At 36.2% G+C, this 20601-nt stretch overlaps 2 protein-coding genes across 6 annotated transcripts; both read left to right on the top strand.

The window, feature by feature from the left end:
* Positions 1 to 545: 545 nt before the first annotated feature.
* On the top strand, positions 546 to 3261 carry LOC121749374. Of its 4 annotated transcripts, XM_042143950.1 has the most exons (3): positions 547 to 855; positions 1530 to 2695; positions 2818 to 3261. In XM_042143950.1, the coding sequence occupies exon 2, from the start codon at positions 1532 to 1534 to the stop codon at positions 2672 to 2674; it is 1143 nt and encodes a 380-aa protein (XP_041999884.1). In that variant the 5' UTR covers positions 547 to 855; positions 1530 to 1531; the 3' UTR covers positions 2675 to 2695; positions 2818 to 3261. The 4 variants fall into 4 exon arrangements, with proteins under 4 accessions (XP_041999888.1, XP_041999884.1, XP_041999882.1 ...); XM_042143954.1 differs by having other exon boundaries at positions 546 to 839; positions 1530 to 3261; XM_042143948.1 differs by having other exon boundaries at positions 1530 to 3261.
* A 1104-nt stretch (positions 3262 to 4365) lies between these two features.
* Positions 4366 to 8011, top strand: LOC121749363 (magnesium transporter MRS2-4-like). 2 transcript variants are annotated; one of them, XM_042143942.1, is made up of 4 exons: positions 4366 to 4808; positions 5024 to 5430; positions 6812 to 7084; positions 7483 to 8011. In XM_042143942.1, the coding sequence occupies exons 1-4, from the start codon at positions 4538 to 4540 to the stop codon at positions 7759 to 7761; spliced, it is 1230 nt and encodes a 409-aa protein (XP_041999876.1). In that variant the 5' UTR covers positions 4366 to 4537; the 3' UTR covers positions 7762 to 8011. The 2 variants fall into 2 exon arrangements, with proteins under 2 accessions (XP_041999876.1, XP_041999874.1); XM_042143940.1 differs by having other exon boundaries at positions 5024 to 5439.
* The last annotated feature ends 12590 nt before the right edge of the window (positions 8012 to 20601 follow it).

The raw sequence follows: 20601 nt of genomic DNA, 5'->3' as shown, positions 1-20601 counted from the left end.
CCGTCTAGTCGTCTACAATCTCATTAGAAGCTATACTCCTTCCGTCCCAAAAAATATGTGCATTCTATTTTGGGAATGTTATCCCAATTTATTACCCTTATACATAAACTTATTTATAACTTATACCACCATTAAACAATAGTAATAATGTGAGTCTTACTATCCACTAACACTATTTTAATTACCATTCTCCCCATCTCGTTTACTTTATCAATATTATCTTAATTCCCATGTCATATCAATTGTGTATATTTTTATGGAACGAGGTGAGTATCTCTTTTCGCAAGGATAACATGATATTTTTTTTAAAGGAGAAAGAATAATAATGTACTCTTTTCGTGTATAATAATTAATTGTATTTTTTATTAGTTTCTTGATCACTTTTAACAAATTACTACTACTTTTTTCATATCTTATTTTCAGCTAAAATTACTTTAATAATTTTCTTTCTATCTATATTGAATTTTCTATTTTACTGAATTTTATCAAAATTCATGACATTGTTCTTCTTCATAAATAATTTTGTCCAAAAGAGTGAATATCCTTGGCAAGAGGTGTGACATGTCCACCTCCATTTCCAACTTAATCATACCCATTTTGTCTCCTTGCCATTTCATATTTCTCCTTCACAATCAAACATCCTCACCTACTCAACACCCCCTTCCCCCACCTCCGCCGCCGCCCGCTATTTCTCATCTGACGCAGCCACGACCTCCTGATCTCCTCAATTTATGAATCCAATCCGATAATCTCCTCGTTTATTTTCTTCCGATCGGGTTCCGCTACTTACTTTCACTCTCATCTTGGGAGGATCTAGGGCTTTTTCCCTCTTTTATCAAGTAAATTCATACCACAGTAAGCTCTTTCCTCGGTTTTGACGTTGTATCCGAATTAGGGTTGAAAGATGAGATTTTGAATGTTTCTGGATAATTCATGTAATTAATTCTCTTGTTGACATCGTTGTTGTTTTATCATGCCGTGCGATAATCTTGCTATTTTCACTTTTCAGGGTTCTTTTGATACGTTCCGTATTAATTGGATTTTATTTCCCATTTAATAGAGTGAAATTTGGAAACTTTCTTGGTTTCCTTTATGTAAAGGTGAAATTGTACTGTTATGTTTTCAGCATGTTCTCATTCGATATTCTTTCCATGTCAAGTGATTGAGGTTTTTCTTATAAAATATATAAAAAAAAAGTTGTAAACATAACGCTTGAGCGTAGAGTTTTTTCATTCACTTATTAGTAGACTTCTCAAATAATGAGTAGCTCATAGCTATTATTGGTGCCCAAAGTAATACGGTTGCGTTGTCAGGCTAAGTTTAGTACTGTAGTTGCTTAGAAGTTGGAATGGTGATGGTTGAATAAATGCCACAGCCCGTAAGTAATATGATGCTGTTTATAGCAACTAAGGGAGGAGTCTGGGAATTTTGTTCTACAAGGATAGTTTATAATGGCAAGTTTTTCTTTAAGACTATCTATAATTGACTGGTAAGAATTCTCATGTTGTTTGACCTTTTTTGAACTTTAGGAATGAAGAGGTCGTCGTACTATAATGCGGTTCCTGATGTACCAGATCAGTGGCCAATCAAAAAAGCACTTACACTCTCTGATATTGATATTACCCACCCTTTCCTAACGTTGTCCCGGCAACAAGTTGAAACTAACATCGTATTGTGCATGACACCTCAAGATCAGGAAATCTTAAGAGCTGAAGGACAAGTGGGGTTTAATGCTCAGGATGATGACAATGGCGATATGTATGTGATGAGATTGAAGTGGCGCGGGAGCTATTATAATCTCATTGGAAAATGGGGAAAAGTTATCCGTGGAAAGGGACTTGATGTTGGGCAGGAAATTAGACTACGGTGGTTTAATGGTTGCTTACATTTCTCTGTACCACAACAGCAGATTGTTGTAGTTCCACCACCAGTCCGCTTGATTACAGCACCACCCTTGGTGCAGGACCAAAGGCTGCAGGACCACTGGCCTATTAGAAAAATCCTGACCTCGTCAGATGTTGACACTACTCATCCTTTCCTTCCATTGCCTCGTAAGTTGGTTGAAGAGCATATTCTTTCACAATGGACGCCACAAGAAAGGGAAACTTTGAGGAAAGAAGAGCAGGTGCCGATTAACGTTCGAGACTATGACACAGGTGAAATTTATGGGTTGAAATTAAGGTGGCGTGGGAATTACTATAACCTAGTTGCAAAGTGGGCTAATGTTATTAGACATAAAGGGCTTGGTGTTGGGCAAGAGATCAGATTGCGCTGGTTAAATAATTGCTTATACTTCTCTATTCCAGAGGAGCATTATGTCACAGCAACACCGGGTCCTGATAATTGGCCTATTAAGAAAGCTCTGACATTGTCCGATGTGGATACAAATCATCCTTTCCTTACCTTACCAGGAAAAGCAGTAGAGGATCACATCCTCTTCTACTGGACTCACCAATCTCGGGAGCAGTTAAGGAATGAACATCAAGTTGGAATCAATGCTCGGGATTATGATATGGGTGATGTGTATGTGATGAAGTTGAAGTGGCGTGGAAGTTATTACAACCTGATTGGTAAATGGGGTAAAATCATAAGAGAGAAAAGGCTGCAAGTAGGGAGGGAGATCAGAGTTTGCTGGGACAACGGGTACTTGGTATTCTCAGTTCCTGAGCTATAGGGTCATTTCTTTTAGATATAGGTAGGAAGGTCCTCCTCTGTTTTATGATTTCTACTATTTATTATCAAAGCATGTACGAGGAATGCCCTCGTTCCCACTTCTCCTTGGTGGTTGGACTGACATAGTTACAAACGTTGATTCAGGTTGATATTATCAATGGGGTGGTTTTTCTGGGACTAGAACTTTCAACTTGGTTACCTTTCATTTAGATAGAAGGAGCACTACACTGGTGGGTAACAGCCAAATATCTTCAGTTGAAGTGAGTGATTTGAGATTTGAGATCATGGAACACTTCCACAAGTAGAGTTTATGCTGCTTGAGCTTACAGTTGATTTGAAGGAAGAGATGATTGCCTCATTGTCTTCAGATTTCATTATTGCTGTGTACATACATGTGGAAGATTCTCGGTTTGAGCGTGTTCTTGAAATCGATCGTTTTCTTGACTGCTTCTGCTGATCATTTTACCCGGATTAAGATATACTCAGTGTTAATCCAACCAAGTATTAACATTTAATCTGTTTTTCAAATTTCTGCTCCAGACTCTGCCTGATGAAAGTCTATAATAGTTATCTGCTTCCAGTTTTATATTTATGCATTTGTCTATAAAACGGACTATAGATAGAGAAAAAGAGAGTCATAAATAGAATTATCCTATATATCAAATTTGATTTTATGATAATGGATCTAATTCGAAAATCGAAGTGTCTGTTTGTGGTTGATCGTCCAACGCCAGTATTAGCAAAACAAGTTCATATTCTCATTCAAATTATTGCTATTAAACATGAAATGATCAAGAAAATAAGGTAGCAGTTGACTATTGGGAGGCATGTGCTATTAACAATATATACGAGTATTTGTTTATTTAAAATTGACACTGACACATTTGAAAGTGATCAGTATGATTTAAAATTAATCCAGGAGAGATTGTATGACTAATAATGTTGCTATTCTAACATTCAAACTCGTCAGTACAGGAGTATAAGTGGCCTAAATTATTTATATGAGTCTCATTTTCAACTATGAATGAATCTATGAAAAGAATTAGGATTCGGTCAAAGGCATGGTTTTGTAATTTACTCACATTGTTTAATCACTCTTCAATTACAAATAGTGAGCTTAGGTTTCACAATTAGTTTAATTGGATTTGTTTCTCCTAATTCAGAATAAGTAAACAAAGTGAATTTACTGATTATAGAATTCTAGTGTGATCTAATTTAAATCAAAGCGATTTGTTATGATTGATTTGGATCTTTTAGCATGCTTCAAAATATTAGCAGTAAGTTTTTATATCTATTATTTACAAATATTTAAAAGAATCGAAGAATTAATAGTTTATAATAAAACACATTTTTCTAATTTTAACAATATTATTCTAGATGGAAAATGTGATTTTTTCTAATTAGCAGTATTATTCTTAGATAAATATGCGTATATCTTCTAAGTTCGATTAATGATATGTAATCAAAATATGTGATACATGGAATGTGGTTTTTTCATTTATTAAAGTCGATCCAAGGAGAAAAAAAGTCTCTATTTATAATCTTAGCATATAATTTTTAAATAAAATATAAAATTATAAATTTCAATTTTAAGTATCCACAAAATTCAAAATCGAAACGACCATTTTTATTGCGACTATTAATTTAAAAATACTTATTTTCTGTAAATCGGTGAAATTGGTTGGCAGAGTGTTGAGAAAATCCCAAAACATTGAGTAAGAAGGAGAATGTAACTAAACCTAACTCACATATTCTATGGAAGAAGACGAATTCCGGAAAAGGAATTTCTCCCCAATCCCATAACCTAGACAGAGGTAGAAGAATTCATATACCTACACACAGAGAGTGATTGAGAGAGGCAGAGATGGGCAAGCTGACGTTCCGGCGGAAGAAGAAGTCCGTCCCGCCCACGCTGCCTCCTCCTCCTCCGGCGATCGAGGCTGCGGTGGTCACTACCAGCAAGGCTTCCGCCAAAAAGAAGGCCGTTGGCTCTCGCCTCTGGATGCGGATGGATCGCCTTGGCCAGTCGGAACTGATCGAGTGCGATAAGTCCGTCATCATCAAGCGCGTCTCGATTCCCGCTAGGGATTTGAGGATTCTCGGCCCTATTTTCTCTCATTCCTCCAGCATTCTTGGTACAGAAATCCCCAATTTTGCCTCTTTCAGTTTGTTTTATGCTTGCTGCGCTTCTCTGTTTATTTTGTTGTTTTGCTGGTGAAGTTGATGACCTCAATTCAGCGTCATCTTTGTACGCAACTGATTTCTGTTGGGGTCATGGGTAGTAACCAAAATTACAGTGACTTCTTATTATTTGGAACGAATCTTATATGTTCCTTGTTTATTTTTTCAGCTAGGGAAAAAGCCATGATTGTCAATTTGGAATTTATAAGGGCAATAGTTACAGCGGAAGAAGTGTTGTTACTTGATCCTCTTCGACAGGAGGTTCTGCCATTTGTGGATCAGCTGAGACGGCAATTGCCTCAGAAAACATCTCAAGACAATGAAATGCAATCTGCCACTGCTGGAGAATGGTTAGCTGCTCCAGAAACTGCTGATGGTTTGCAAGATGAACTTCCTTTTGAGTTCCAGGTCCTCGAAATAGCACTAGAGGTTGTGTGCACATATTTAGACTCAAGTGTTGCTGAACTTGAGAGGGATGCTTACCCTGCTTTAGATGAACTGGCCATAAGTGTTAGCACCAAGAACCTTGAGCAAGTGCGGAGTTTAAAAAGTAATCTCACTCGTTTGCTTGCACAGGTACAAAAGGTAAAATTCTTTATGTAGTCTGACAAGAAATACCCTTTTTCTATACACAAATAACTGACTTAATTTTAGTCAGATGTATAAACCTTCTCGATTTCGTAAATCAAGATGTGCAGCTTCGCAAAAGAATTTAGTTTATTACTATGTTGCTAATAGTCCAAAATGCCGTTTCCCTCTATCACAAATTCTACGCCCCCCCCCCCCCCCAAAAAAAAAAGCTATTAAGTGTTGTTTTTTCTTTTTACCATCACCATATGCAAATTTTAGTGGCAACTGTGTAATTTGTCCTTTCACCTTCTATCTCAACTCTAAATCGTGGTGTTAGCAGTTGTATTTATTACATCACCATAGTCCACTGTTGAGCGTCTATTATGTTGCAATTTATGTAGCTTCTCCTTTCACAGTTTTTTTCTATTTACAGTACTGCTTCTACATGAGATCAAATATCATCTATGTCAAAACATCGTCTAGTTTGTAAATGAGGCTTTAGTGTGTCACTAATATTCGTCGTGTGTTCTCATTTCCTTTTCTTGTTCAAGGTTCTGCATGATCACCTTCTTAATGTTTGGACCTTTACTGAATTGAAAGAAAAGTAAAAAGATTGTCAAGCCTTTAGGCATCAATTGGAGGGTAAAGGATAATCAAGCATCGTCTTTCTTGTTTTATATTGGAACTGGAAGTGCTAGATGCACATGACATGCAAGTAAGGCTATTGATTGTTTATGATTGCTAGCATCTGTTAGAGGGACCTCCTAATAGGACCTATGAAACTAGCTAAGTGACTCGATTTAGTGTCAATAATTGCGAAGCCCGGTTCAAGGTTTTCATATCGCTAGCATTGACTCATTGTTCTGGAAGCTATTAAAACCTTATGATAACCTAACTAGTCTTAGTACTGTGAATCTATAATGTAATGTACTGTAAGTATTACTTACTTAGTTGCAACTGAACTCATCCTTCAGCTGGAACTGCATTCTGGATCTAATTCCATCTTTAACTCTCTTTTATTAGATAATGTTGGACATGGAGATTCCTTTTTACCATCAAATTTTCAGATTATCTTATTATGCATACATGAATTAGTTTAAAAAAATAGTATCTCAGTTATGTCATGTCAGTAAGAACGACTAAATGTATTTTTAAGATTATGTATGGTTTGAGATTACGAGTGTAAACTGTAAAGGTAGACTCGAAAGCAAGTAAAACTCCAAGAAACTGGATTACTATTCTTTGGCTGTTATGGCTCGATTACAAGCTGATCAGTCATACTTTACTTTACCATTATGTCTTAAAATGTTCATATTGATGGTTTTTCTTCTTCATAAGAAACATTTATTTCCTCTCATATTTGATTCCACACATGGCATGGTGGTAGGTGAGGGATGAAATTGAACATCTTTTAGATGACAATGAAGATATGGCCCAACTATACTTAACTCGGAAGTGGATACAAAATCAACAAGCTGAGTCCCTTGATCCTGCATCCAATAGCATTGTTCCTGGTGCACCTAATCTCCGTCGGCTCAACTCTGCCAGAAGTGGTAGTCTTGTGAGCAATTATCTGAATGACCAGGATGTAGAGGACCTAGAAATGCTCCTTGAAGCATACTTCATGCAATTGGATGGCACCCGTAATAAAATTCTATCTGTGAGTTTTCTTCTTCCAGCATACTCTGTATTTCTTGATCTTTTAGTGTAGTTATACACTTAGTCAACCTGGCCAGATAAATACAGTTTCACAATTCTCCTCAAGCATCAGTATTAAGCTAAGTTTGTTAGTTGTAGCTATTAAACCTCATAACTATCACTGGTTGCTTAACATATTATCTGTCTTACTTTATATGGCAATATGTTGCCTTCTATTGTTCCCTCTGGTGTTGATTTGTGCAAGCAATGAGTTTTAAATCCCAATTGCTAAAGTTTTCTTCACGGAGAATCTTAGTTTAATAGTACTAGCAAATTATCAGTGAGATGTTTTATTAAGCTATTGTATTGCTGGGAATAGAACTGACCATCTCTTGTACTCTGTGTATAATAAACGTGCAGGTACGAGAGTATATCGATGACACAGAAGATTATGTTAATATCCAGCTTGACAATCAAAGAAACGAACTTATTCAGCTGCAGTTGACTTTGACGAGTGCTTCATTCGCCATTGCAGTGGAAACTGGTCTAGCTGGAATATTTGGAATGAATATTCCATGCACGTTGTACAACATTGATGGGATATTCGGTGAAGTTGTTGGGCTTATGACAGCTGTGTGTGTGGTGCTATTTGTTCTTGTTCTGGGATACGCTCGCTGGAAGAAACTCATTGGATCTTAAGGTATACCTATAAATACAAGTGTGGTATTCATGAATCTATTTCAACGTCCTTCATTCTCTTCTTCACTTGTAATATAGTATAGCCATTGTAGGTACCAAATGTTTCACTCGATTGTTTTGTGGGTGTTTTTATGGCCACCAAATCCTCTGCTGTCTCTCATTTATTTTCTTATTTTTCAACAGTGGTGCTTTGGCCGGCAATACAGATTTTTCTTTTCTAGGCTTATATATATTTTGATTCCTAAATCTATTTCATATGTCCAAAATATACTCCATATTTTTCAAATTCCAGACTTTCCAACAAGGATTCTATTATCAAGATTATTTGGTTGAACGGTAAGAATATTTATATTCTTATGTGACCTATGTTTTTATTTGTTTAATTTTATGGATCAAGTTTATATTAAAGTCAAGAATTCTAATATAAAAGTTTCGATTAAAGAGTTAGAATTCGGGTGTATTGATAACCCTCCTCTCTTACCTCTAATTCTAATATTATTATTATCATGGATATATAAAGAACTCATTACTATATATATGTGATATGTATGGAACTAACGTAAGGTATATGGTATGTGTGCACTAGGGTGCATCCTTAATTAGAGTGTTAACGTACATCCAATCACGTGCTGCCACGTGGCACGCAAAAATGCAATATTGTAAATACAAAAATGCAATACACATTTGTGAAGTTGTACATGCATTTCTACATATTGCATTTTAGATATTGGAAAATTGCATTTTATATTGTTAAGTTTTGCATTTTAAAACAAATTGTCTACAATGCAAAATAAACTATATATAAATGCAATCTGTCTAGATATAAAATGCAAATTAAGCAGTCAATATCTAAAATGCAAAACTCAACAATAACTAAAATGCAATCTACCAAAATTCATCTATCACTTCTACAAATTTATATTGCATTTTTCGTGCCACGTGACAGCACATGATTGGATGTACGTTAGCATTTTGAAATTAGTTAGCATATTAGTATATATCTCTATATATATATATATATATATATATAGAGATGTATTCATTTCCTTTTTGCATCTATTCTCCTATTTTCTTCTTGATCTCAGCCATTCATTCTAAAGATCTAACGGCTCCAAATAATGCCAACTTATGTTAAATTAATTCATTAAAAAATGCGAAAAGGATATTTTAGGGAATTAAAGTTGATGGTAGTTATGGAAAATCACATGATTTTCTCTTCCAAACTAATCGGTTTTTTACACACGTTCAATATTTGATATTTGGTATCTTCAAAAAAAATTTAATTGGATCAAGAAGATTTCGTATCCTAGTATTAGCGTGTCTATTATCTAAGACAAATTAAATGTCTTAGAATAATTGATTTCTATAAATTATTTGTTCACTTACACTAAAATCATATTTTCCAACAGTATGTCATGAGTGCTTGAGGCAAAATGCACCATTTAATTTCGGTATTATATTTTTTAGACTTAGAACATAATACACCCTAGCCCCTAGGCTTGCTAAACCCTTAGGGAACACAAGAAACGTGAACCAAACATCGAAACACGGCACAACTTAAATTAAACGGCTTAGGATAAATGTTCATTACATATCACAAATAATGCATTACAGAAACTAAACTACGCATTATACTATATAATATGTACATTATGTATATCAGTAAAAAAACCTGCGTGCTATGAATTTGCAACCCCAGATGAATTACTGCGGCTCGTGTATTTGGACAACGTTTTGTCGACTTAGAACATACTACACCCTAGCCCCTAGGCTTGTTAAACCCTTAGGGAAAACAAGAAACGTGCGCCAAACATCTAGTATAATGCGCAGTTTAGTTTCTGTAATGCATTATTTGTGATATGTAATGAACATTTATCCTGACCCGTTTAATTTAAGTTGTATCGTGTTTCGATGTTTGGTTCACGTATCTTGTTTTCCCTAATAGTTTTAACAAGTTGTGCCATGTTTCGATGTTTGGTTCATGTTTCTTGTTTTTCCTAAGGGTTTAACAAGCCTAAGGGTTAGGGTGTAGTATGTTCTAAGTCTAAAAAACATTTTCCAAATACACGAGCTGCAGTAATTCAGATGGGGTTGCACATGCATAGCGCGTAGGTATTTTTTTACTGATATACATAATGTACATATTGTAGAGTATAATGCGTATTTTAGTTTATGTAATGCATTATTTGTGATACGTAATGAACGTTTATCCTGACCCGTTTAATTTAAGTTGTGCCGTGTTTTTAGATGTTTGGCGCACGTTTCTTGTTTTCCCTAAGGGTTTAACAAGCCTAGGGGCTAGGGTGTAGTATGTTCTATGTCTACAAAACGTTGTCCAAATACACGAGCTGCAGTAATTCATTTGCGGTTGCACATTCATAGCGCGTAGGTTTTTTTTTTACAGATATACATAATGTACATATTATATAGTATAATGCGCAGTTTAGTTTCTGTAATGCATTATTTGTGATATGTAATGAACATTTATCCTTACCCGTTTAAGTTAAGTTGTGCCGTGTTTCGATGTTTGGTTCACGTTTCTTGTTTTTCCTAAGGGTTTAACAAGCCTAGGGGCTAGGGTGTAGTATGTTCTAAGTCTAAAAAATATTGTCTAAATACACGAGCTACAGTAATTCATCTGGGGTTGCACATGCATAGCGCGTAAGTATTTTTTTAACTGGTATACATAAAGTACATATTGTATAGTATAATGCAGGGACGGATCCAGCTAATAGTTAGCATGGGCAAATGCCCCACCTCAAATTTCATCACATATACATAAATTATACATTATAAAATATATTTGTTTTAATTTCTCACTAATTGCCCCTCTTGAATCTCTTAAATATTATCTATGTATATTTTTGCCCCTCTTCATATAAATTTCTAGATCCGTCCCTGGTATAATGCGTAGTTTAGTTTCTGTAATGCATTATTTGTGATATGTAATGAACATTTATCCTGACCCGTTTAATTTAAGTTATGCCGTGTTTCGATGTTTGGCGCACGTTTCTTGTTTTCCCTAAGGGTTTAGCAAGTCTAGGGGTTAGGGTGTAGTATGTACAAAATAATGCAAAATACTTGACAAACATTGCGTCCCAAAACATAAATAATGTAAATGTTTAATTGACTGATGTAGACATTGATAATTAACTGAGTTAATTTCGAATGCAAAAAAACTTAAAAAACTAAAACCACACGGCTTATAATGACAAAAACAGCAACTCACCCATACACACAATAATTCTAATAATGCCTAATACATTGCAGATAATGACAACTACTTGATACTTAATATGCAGCCTCAATAAACTAACGGGCACACGCCTGATAATGACAAAAGCAGCAATTCACCCATATACACAATAATTATCATAATGCATACTATATTGCAAATAATGATAACTGCTTTATACATAATGCACAACCTCAAACAAATAATGCACATACTATATTGCAAAATAATGGTAAATACTTGATTCATAATGCATAGTCCCAAAATCAGTTTCTTATAGCAAAACGCACATAACAAGTTGTTAACAATATACCACTCCACAAGGTTGCTACGTTCACTTTCCATCATGTGTCTACTTAAAAACGTACAATTTAAATAATCACTCCAGCTACCAATTATCCCATCAACCTCCATCACCCAAGCCGAAACTCTCACGCACTCTAGCCCATAATTCACGACCCCTGCTCGAAGTTGCACTTGGTCGGTATCTCTCTCCAATACCTCATGGCTTTAGACTGGCTTGTGCCGCCTCTAGTGTTGTGCGCACAAGTAAGGAGTGTCTTTGCAAACTTGATTCTAAACATCTCTAAGCTTTTTGTCCGTTTTGCGCTCAGTCCGCACTCACAATCATTCTCCTTCTCCCCGAAGTATGTCTCCATAGGGCGCATGACGTATACCCCGTCTCCATTGTTACTACGTTGTTCCTCCATGGCAATGTCACCACATAAAACATCATAAATTTATTATTAAAAACAGAATAAAACATGATATGGGCTTTATAATGCATAATACTAATGACATCATGCACTTATACATTAAAATAATGTGCACTTTGAAGCTTCAGTGAGTTAATTCACCCATATACACAATACTCTTCATAATGCATAATATACTCCAAATAATGACAATTACATACTACATAATGAACTGCCTAAACCAAATAATGCACATATGTAATCTTCACTGATTTGATTAACCCAAATACAAAATACCTCTCATAATGCATAATATACTCCAAATAATGACAATTAAATACTACATAATGCATTGTCAAAACCAAATACTGCACATATGTAATCTTCACTGAGTTGATTAACTCATATGCATAATACCTCTAATAATGCATAATATACTGCAGATAAGGACAATTAACAGATACATAATGCGCTGCCTAAACCAAATAATGCATATATGTAATCTTCTCTTAGTTGATTAACTCATACACACAATACCTCTAATAATTCATAATATACTGCAGGTAATGACAATTAACAGATTCATAATGCACTACCTACACCAAATAATGCACATACGTATCTTCCAATAACCACAAATTCCCACAACAGCAAATAATGTACATATGTAATCTTGACTGAGTTGCGTAAACATATTCCATTCGGACTGAGTAGATATTACTGCACACCCAATACGCTTATTAATGCATAATTTAGTAAATATAATGCATAAATCATGTTCCATAATGCACAGTATAAACTTAAAAACGCACATATGTACTCTTTCCCGATTGTATTCACTAAAACACAAAACACCATACATATTGCATACTTTTCTGCACATAATGAGGATTTCAGTATGGACATAATGCACTAATCAAACCATCTAACATATAACAGTACGCTTCACTGATTTGCATGAACAATACACGCAATACCCATAAACTGCATCATATACATCAGGTTATGTCCACAAATTTTTACATAATGCCTTACATATACAAAATACTGCACTTACAGATATTTAACAAAACAAATTATCCTGACAACAACTAAAGATCATGGTACCGAATAAACAGACAATGAAATACCCTTCCATAGAAACAACATCTATGCTACCGAATTGCAAGTTCAGCGACATAAATATACCTGCATCTTGAGATGGTTGTGAGCGCGGACGTCCTCGCTTAGACATTTTCGGTAGGTCAGAAAAAATACCTATAAGATACGCGAAACCATGATTTTAAACCAAAAAACTTTGACTTCCCGTCGTTTACGGTGAATACCATGAACAAACTACTACGTATTTCTGATTTACAAACGACACACCATCATTGAAGTTCCAATTTTTAATTTTTAGTAACTACAAAATCAAATCAACGAATTCCAGAAAAATCTTTTCAAAAATACCTGGTTGAATTGTTGATTATAATTGAAATCGTGTAGCCTGCTTTGGTTCGCTGACGCCGCTGGGTGGAGAAATCTCAAAATTTTTCAAACTTCTGACGAATACTCAGAGAGGCGGACGATATTAGGGTTTATGGTAGTGGAGAAAGTGGAGAGAGTGGATAGAGATTACAGAGTTTTGAATGAGGGTGAATGAAAAGACGGTATGCTTCAAATCCCACCAAAATCGGACTTGCCAAATTTTGGTGGTTCATCTAAAATGTGACATGACTATAATACCCTCATAATGCATTAATAAACGCCTTATAATGCAACTCGGCGACAGAATCTTAGAATCAATCTGGGACGTTGATGGATCAGATCTAATGACTAATAATAAGAAGAAGAAATGATCTAAGGGATGAATAAGAGAATAATACTCCCATATATATATATATATACATATATATATATATATATGTATATATATATATATAGGGTTGTGATCAATGTCGAACCAATTTTAAAGACCGAACTAGAGACCAAATCTGGGCCATTAGATCTAGTTTTTTTGATGAGATGTGCTGCTGTGTAAATTTTTCGGTCTTCATTACAAGCCCATTTTACTTCATTGTATAGGTTTATTACTTCATTCCGTACGTAATACCTTGAAACTACAACATGTTTTTACTTTCTTCCAGTAGGTTTTGAAATGATTCAACATATGTTTCATTTGAATTCATTGACCTGAGTTTTTACTTTATTTACATTAAAAAATGCAATTTATTCAAGTGCGTTTATTACTTCATTCAGAAACGTTATTACTTCATTGGATAAGGTTTTTACTTCATTCTAGTAGGACTTCACATACTTCATTCCAATAATTTATTGCATCATTCCATGTGTTTATTACACCATATCAGCGTTGTGGTGGTGGTGATAGATATTGTAGAGAGAAAGAACGGCACACGACGGCGAAACCGCATTTACGTACTGGAATGAAGTAATAATCCTACTGGAATGAAGTAAAAACCTACTGGAATGAAGTAAGGACCGACTGGAATGAAGTTAAATCTTTGTAACATGTTTGTATGACTTATTTACCTTCGGATGAATTAAAATAGGCTCGTGATGAAGGCGAAAATAAATGATAAATTTGTGCCTCTCATCCATAAAAAACTAGATAAAAAACCCTAATTTGGTATGGTTCGGTGGTTCGATCTTTAAGAGTGGATTTGTGAATAATGGGACTATATATATATATATATATATATATATATATATATATATATATATAGGGGAGCGTTATTCTCCTTTTCACATCTTAGATCCTTTTTCCTTCTTAATATTACGCGTTAGATCTAAGGCATCAACGGATCAGATTGATTCTATAAAACTGGTTCCGTGTTGCATTATAGAAGGTGGTTGTATGCATTAAAGGGTTATTACTGACATTTGACGGAAAAGTAACTGCCACATTTTGGTATCTGCGAATAATGCACCACATGGTCACGAGTAATGCATATAATTGACTATATAATGCACAATATGTGAACTGCAATGCATACGAATAAGATGTACCATGTTATGATGTTTGGACACATGTTTCTTGTTTCCCCTAAGGGTTTAATAAGCTTAGGGGCTAGGGTATAGTACGTAGACACGTATGTAATCTTCACATGGTAACGAGTAATGGATATAATTGACTATATAATGCACAATTTGTGAACTGCAATGCATACGAACAAGATGTGCTGTGTTATGATGTTTGACACACGTTTCTTGTTTCCCCTAAGGGTTTAATAAGCTTAGGGGCTAGGGTATAGTACGTACGCATTAATAACAAATTATAAAACGATACGAATAATTCACCAAATTGTCACGAGTAATGGATGTTATTAACTATATAATGCACAATATGTGAACTGCAATGCATACGAATAACATGTACCATGTTATGATGTTTGACACACGTTTCTTGTTTCCCCTACGGGTTTAATAAGCTTAGGGGCTAGGGTATAGTACGTAGACATTACTAACAAATTGTTGTTATTGGAATATACGTATGTGCATTATTTGGTTTAGGTAGTGCATTATGTAGCTGTTAATTGTCATTATCTCAGTATATTATGCATTATTAGAGGTATTGTGTATATGGGTTAATCAACGGATTGAAGATTACATACGTGCATTTAGTAATGTCTACGTACTATACCCTAGCCCCTAAGCTTATTAAACCCTTAGGGGAAACAAGAAACGTGTGTCAAACATCATAACATGATACATCTTATTCGTATGCATTGCAGTTCACATATTGTGCATTATATAGTTAATAACATCCATTACTCGTGACAATTTGGTGAATTATTCGTATCGTTTTATAATTTGTTATTAATGCGTGCGTACTATACCCTAGCCCCTAAGCTTATTAAACCCTTAGGGGAAACAAGAAACGTGTGTCAAACATCATAACACATCACATCTTGTTCGTATGGATTACAGTTCACAAATTGTGCATTATATAGTCAATTATATCCATTACTCGTTACCATGTGAAGATTACATACGTGTCTACGTACTATACCCTAGCCCCTAAGCTTATTAAACCCTTAGGGGAAACAAGAAACGTGTGTCCAAACATCATAACATGGTACATCTTATTCGTATGCATTGCAGTTAACATATTGTGTATTATATAGTCAATTATATGCATTACTCGTGACCATGTGGTGCATTATTCGTAGCGGTTTCCAGCCATTATTAGATTACTATTGTACCCTCATAATGCACAAAATAGGACAAATAATGCAACACGTGATTAATTACCCAATGTTGATCTTGATCGTCCATTTCTCTAATCTAATGGCTGATATTAAGAAGGAAAAAGGAGGAAATATAGGAAAAGGAAATGAATACATCCCTATATATATATATATATATATATATTAAAGTAATGGTAGTTAGTATATATGTATATACATTGCCGTGATTTAAATAAATGGCGGTTACTTATGAAAACCACCACCAAGTTAGTTATCCAATTTTAACCGTTATGTCTTTTGATAAAAGAATCGGTTAGTGTATAATTGGAGTTATATATGAAGAGACACAATCTCTCATAAGGGCGTGTGGTTACTATATATATGTGTATCCATGCAAATAAAAAGATACACAAGAAAAGACATGCACAATACGTGAGTTGCATGACAGAAATCTACATGTCTCTCATATACAAAGTTCACGGTATTATGTATATATATTATACGTTAAAGTTGATTCTTTATCCATTAAAAGAATCATTAAAGGCATACAATAAAGTTGATTCTTTATCCATTAAAAGAATCATTAAAGGCTTGAGGTCAAAGAGGGGATAACATTAATTGGTGGATTTCAACCTCTACATCAATAGTGAAAGAAAGCATGAATGGAGGTTGGTGATTTTATCCCCACTTATATTATAAATGTTATGATTGAATTAATTCAAATCTAGAATTAGATTTCATTATCTAAAGCATTGAGAAATGGCTTACATGAACCTCAAACTCAAATGGACATGTGAGCCTTGTGTGTAATATAATAAGTGACATTTTTATAAGTATTTCATCTTAATCAATTTGCAGTAATATACTTCGTTTCTGTTTACAATTGGAGAGGACCGTCTGTTTACTGACTTGAATGAAAATAGTCAATTTATTTGGGTTAGAGTCGTGGGACAATGTTGATTAAGTAAAACATGAAGAAAGCGTTGACAATGAATGACACGGCAACGATGAACGAAGAACCCTAAAAGCCCACAGCATGCATCCCACCCACTTGCAAGCAAACTTAGATTAATATAATTTATTTTTATATTTTAATATTAATTTTCTACATTTTAACTATTTATGTTTAATTCACCGATATCTTATTTTGAATACATATATAAATTATATTTAGAATAATCAAAAAGTAATGAATTTCAAAAATGTGATTGAAATTTAGCAATTTAATTATTGATTGTTACTAAAATTTAAAGTATTCATTAAGAAGATTACTGAATTATTGATTGTAGACAAAGGAAAATGAAAGGAAAGAAGATTAAAAGGGAAATTATGAAGGGTAGATAAATGAGTGTGAAGTGAGGTATGTTTAGAACTTAGAAGCAAAAGGTATTTAAAAAATATAAAAAAAGTATTCAAAAAATAACTGTTTAATGGTTGTTTTAATTTTTTATTATATATGTAATATTTTTTAACAATAATAAACAGAAAAAATCACACCAATCACATTTAATTCTCCTAAAAGTGTGCTTAAGCACACCAAGCAATGGAGGCGGCACATGCACAATGCCCTAGTGTGTTTATGGATAAGCACGCGACAACGTGCTGAAGCCTCTAAACATATCTATGTCTTTATCCTAAAAAAGGTCTAGGATTTAGTTAAAAGTTTTAAAAAAAAAATTCTCAAATTTTCTAATATAGTCATGACTCATGCGTCATATGAGATGAGTTTTATCATATCATCCCCTAAATTATGCAGCACTAAATAAAAGTAAATGAAATATTATTATTAAAATTATACTTATTGATTTACTTTTAATTAATAATTAATTTTATATTTTTCAATATTAAGAATTAAACTCTTAACTTTTTTTTACAATTATCAATTGTCTGGTATAACTATATTTTTTATGAAATTAGTGATAATGTGAAAGCTGAAATTTTTAAATCACAATTTCAATTTGCAACTCACCTCGATATAAAAGTTTTGATGGTATCTCTATTTCAATCTACATGAATCTCACATAAGTGTTATATCATTAAATAAAGGTTACATAAAAAAAATAGTCTTATAGGACAATTGTGAATCACAGTAAAATTAGTCATTTAATATGTGAACTTAAAAGTTAACCTATAAAATTAAGGGTAACTTACAAAGTCATGAATTTTCAGAATAATTTGGTTTTTCAAGTGAATTTTAAATGTTGCATGAAAAGTCATGAACTTTACCGGACTATATAAATTTCCTATCCGACTCGACCAGATATATTTCCGACACAAACTTATCATAAGTGGTGCGCCGGAAGCGTGACTTGGCAAATGACAAATTTAGGATTCAATTCGAATTGTGGAATTAATGCTACTTTTATGTTGAATTTGATTTGTAAGCTGAATTCGATTTGTATGTTTTCATTTGTACTGCTTGTACGTTTGTGATAAGTACGAGGTCAGAGATTGCAAAAATAGAAGAGAAACAATTAGAATTAGTGGAGTTGCCAAGTCATGCCTCCGACGAGCTACGTAGGATAAGTTGGTGTTGGAAATCTAACGGGTCGGATCGGATGAGAAATTTACACAGTAAATTTATGACTTTTTATGTAACATTTAAAGGTCATGGAAAAAACCAAACTATTTTAAAAGTTAATGACTTTGTAGGCAATTTGCCCTAAGAGTGTCCACTATGGAGTGGACGCGGCTATAGCCGCGAGGGTGGGCAGTTGGCGGGCGGCCTATAGTGGCGAGGTTGTCCGCCCTGGGGGCGGACGTGGCGAGGGTGGGCGGACGTGCGATCGCTGGGTGCGGGGCGAGGACGCGGCGGGGGGGACATAGTCGCGCCTATAGGCACGACGACTATAGTGCGGACATCCGCCGCGGCGCATGCGGCGCGATTTTAAATTTTTTTTTCCTCTATAAATACCACTCCCCACCACCTATTTTTAATCATTTTCACAAAATCCATCCACTCACTATCTACACAACCACTCTCTAAAAAATGCACCGAGGAGACGACGAATCACCCGACTCTCAGGAATCGGGATATGGCACCAATTCATCAAACCCCTCGGCCTATCCTTCACAGCCATCGGGTTTTGGCGGATATGCTTCTCAGCCGTCGGGTTTTGGCGGATATGCGCCTCCGTCCCAGCATTGGAGTTGGAATCAATCTCCCCCACCGTGGGCATCGAGTCCAACCCTTCCTCCATCTCAGTCGTGGAGGTCTTCTCCAACTCCGCCACCTTTACAGCCGAATCTGAGTTGTTCCGCATTTGGAGATTACAGACCCAACCTAGACGCGCTTCACCAGCCGCGTTCGGGTTCCCCTTTCCAAGCCAACCAATCTCCGTTCACCGAAGCAGATCAAGGCGCATTTGATATTATGATGGGTCTGCTCAGTTCTGGCATCCCAGATACGTCGGCAGCATGGGTGGAAACGCCCGTTCCGACCCGAGGAGGTAGCGGCAGTCGTGGCACCGGCCACGTCGGTGGGTGCACGGGCAGTGAGGCCGGCATTCCGAGTGGCGAGGGCAGTGGCACTGGCGGTAGCGGTAGCGGTGGCTCTGGTTCTGGGTCCAACCGGGGCAAGCCATACACCAAAGACGAGAGCATTGCCGTGGCGAAGGCTTTGAATGCTATCACTTCGGACCCCGTGGTGGGCACAGATCAGGCCGAGGGGAGCTTTTGGAGGCGCGTCATGTTTGCATACGAGGAGTTCAAACCCGACGGCGCCGAGAGGCGCGACCCAGAACAGCTCCGAAAAAAGTAGGGTAGGATTCTCCATGCGACCAAGCGGTTCGCGTCCATATACGAGAACAACCTTCGCCACGCTGAGAGTGGCCGCAGCGCAGCAGATGTTAAGAACCTGTCTGAGGGCCAATACCACACGGAGGGCTGGCCCAAGTTCACCTTGCGGGAAGAGTATCTTGTCCTCGCGGATTGTCCGAAATTCAGGTCGATCGTGGCGCACGAGGTGGGAACAGCTCCTGGGCCAAAGCGCACAAGGCAAAACCTTGCCGGCGACTATAGCAGTGGAAGCGGCTCGCAAGAGCTCGAGCAGTCCGACGAACAAGTCGAAGAGCCAGCCGATACTCACACTAGGCGACGACGGCCCATGGGACAACATGCCTCTATCCGCAGAGGGGGTAGAAGTGCCTCCCGCCTATCGGCCGGCGCGTCCGGATCGCGCATCCACCAGCCCGCCCCAATCCCACAGTCCACGGTGCAACCTCATGAGGTATTGGCCAATACCATAGACGTGCAGTTGATGCAACAACTGCAAGACGTATGCATGTCATACGCAGGGGAAACTGACCCGTACGTCAGGAACGTCTACAAGAGGCTCATCACTAGGATTGAGAGTCGACTGGGGTTGGTTGATAATGCGCCTGGGGATACCGTGGCCGGCAGCAGCGAGAGAGGAGGAGAAGAAGAAGAAGAGGGAGACGAGGAAGCCGACTCCGACACCGAGTAGACGATGGCGGAGTTTTGTAGTTGTATTTTATTTTAATTATTCGTTGTATAATTTTACCGGTTTGCAATACAACGAATATTCGGCCCTAATTACCTCATTTTCTAGTTATTTACACTGCGATTATTTAAATTACATTTGATTGAAACTAAAAATATTTTAAAATGAAAATTGATTATAAAATTTGGGGGCTATTGGAGGTGTCCACTATAGTGGCGGAAATAGAATTTTGGGGCTGTGGACAACAAAATTGGGGCTATG

This window comes from Salvia splendens, chromosome 1, assembly GCF_004379255.2.
Source record: "Salvia splendens isolate huo1 chromosome 1, SspV2, whole genome shotgun sequence".
Classification (NCBI taxonomy): Eukaryota; Viridiplantae; Streptophyta; class Magnoliopsida; order Lamiales; family Lamiaceae; genus Salvia; species Salvia splendens.
Note: the sequence above shows the minus strand (reverse complement) of the source record. Positions and strands in the feature narration are given on the sequence as shown.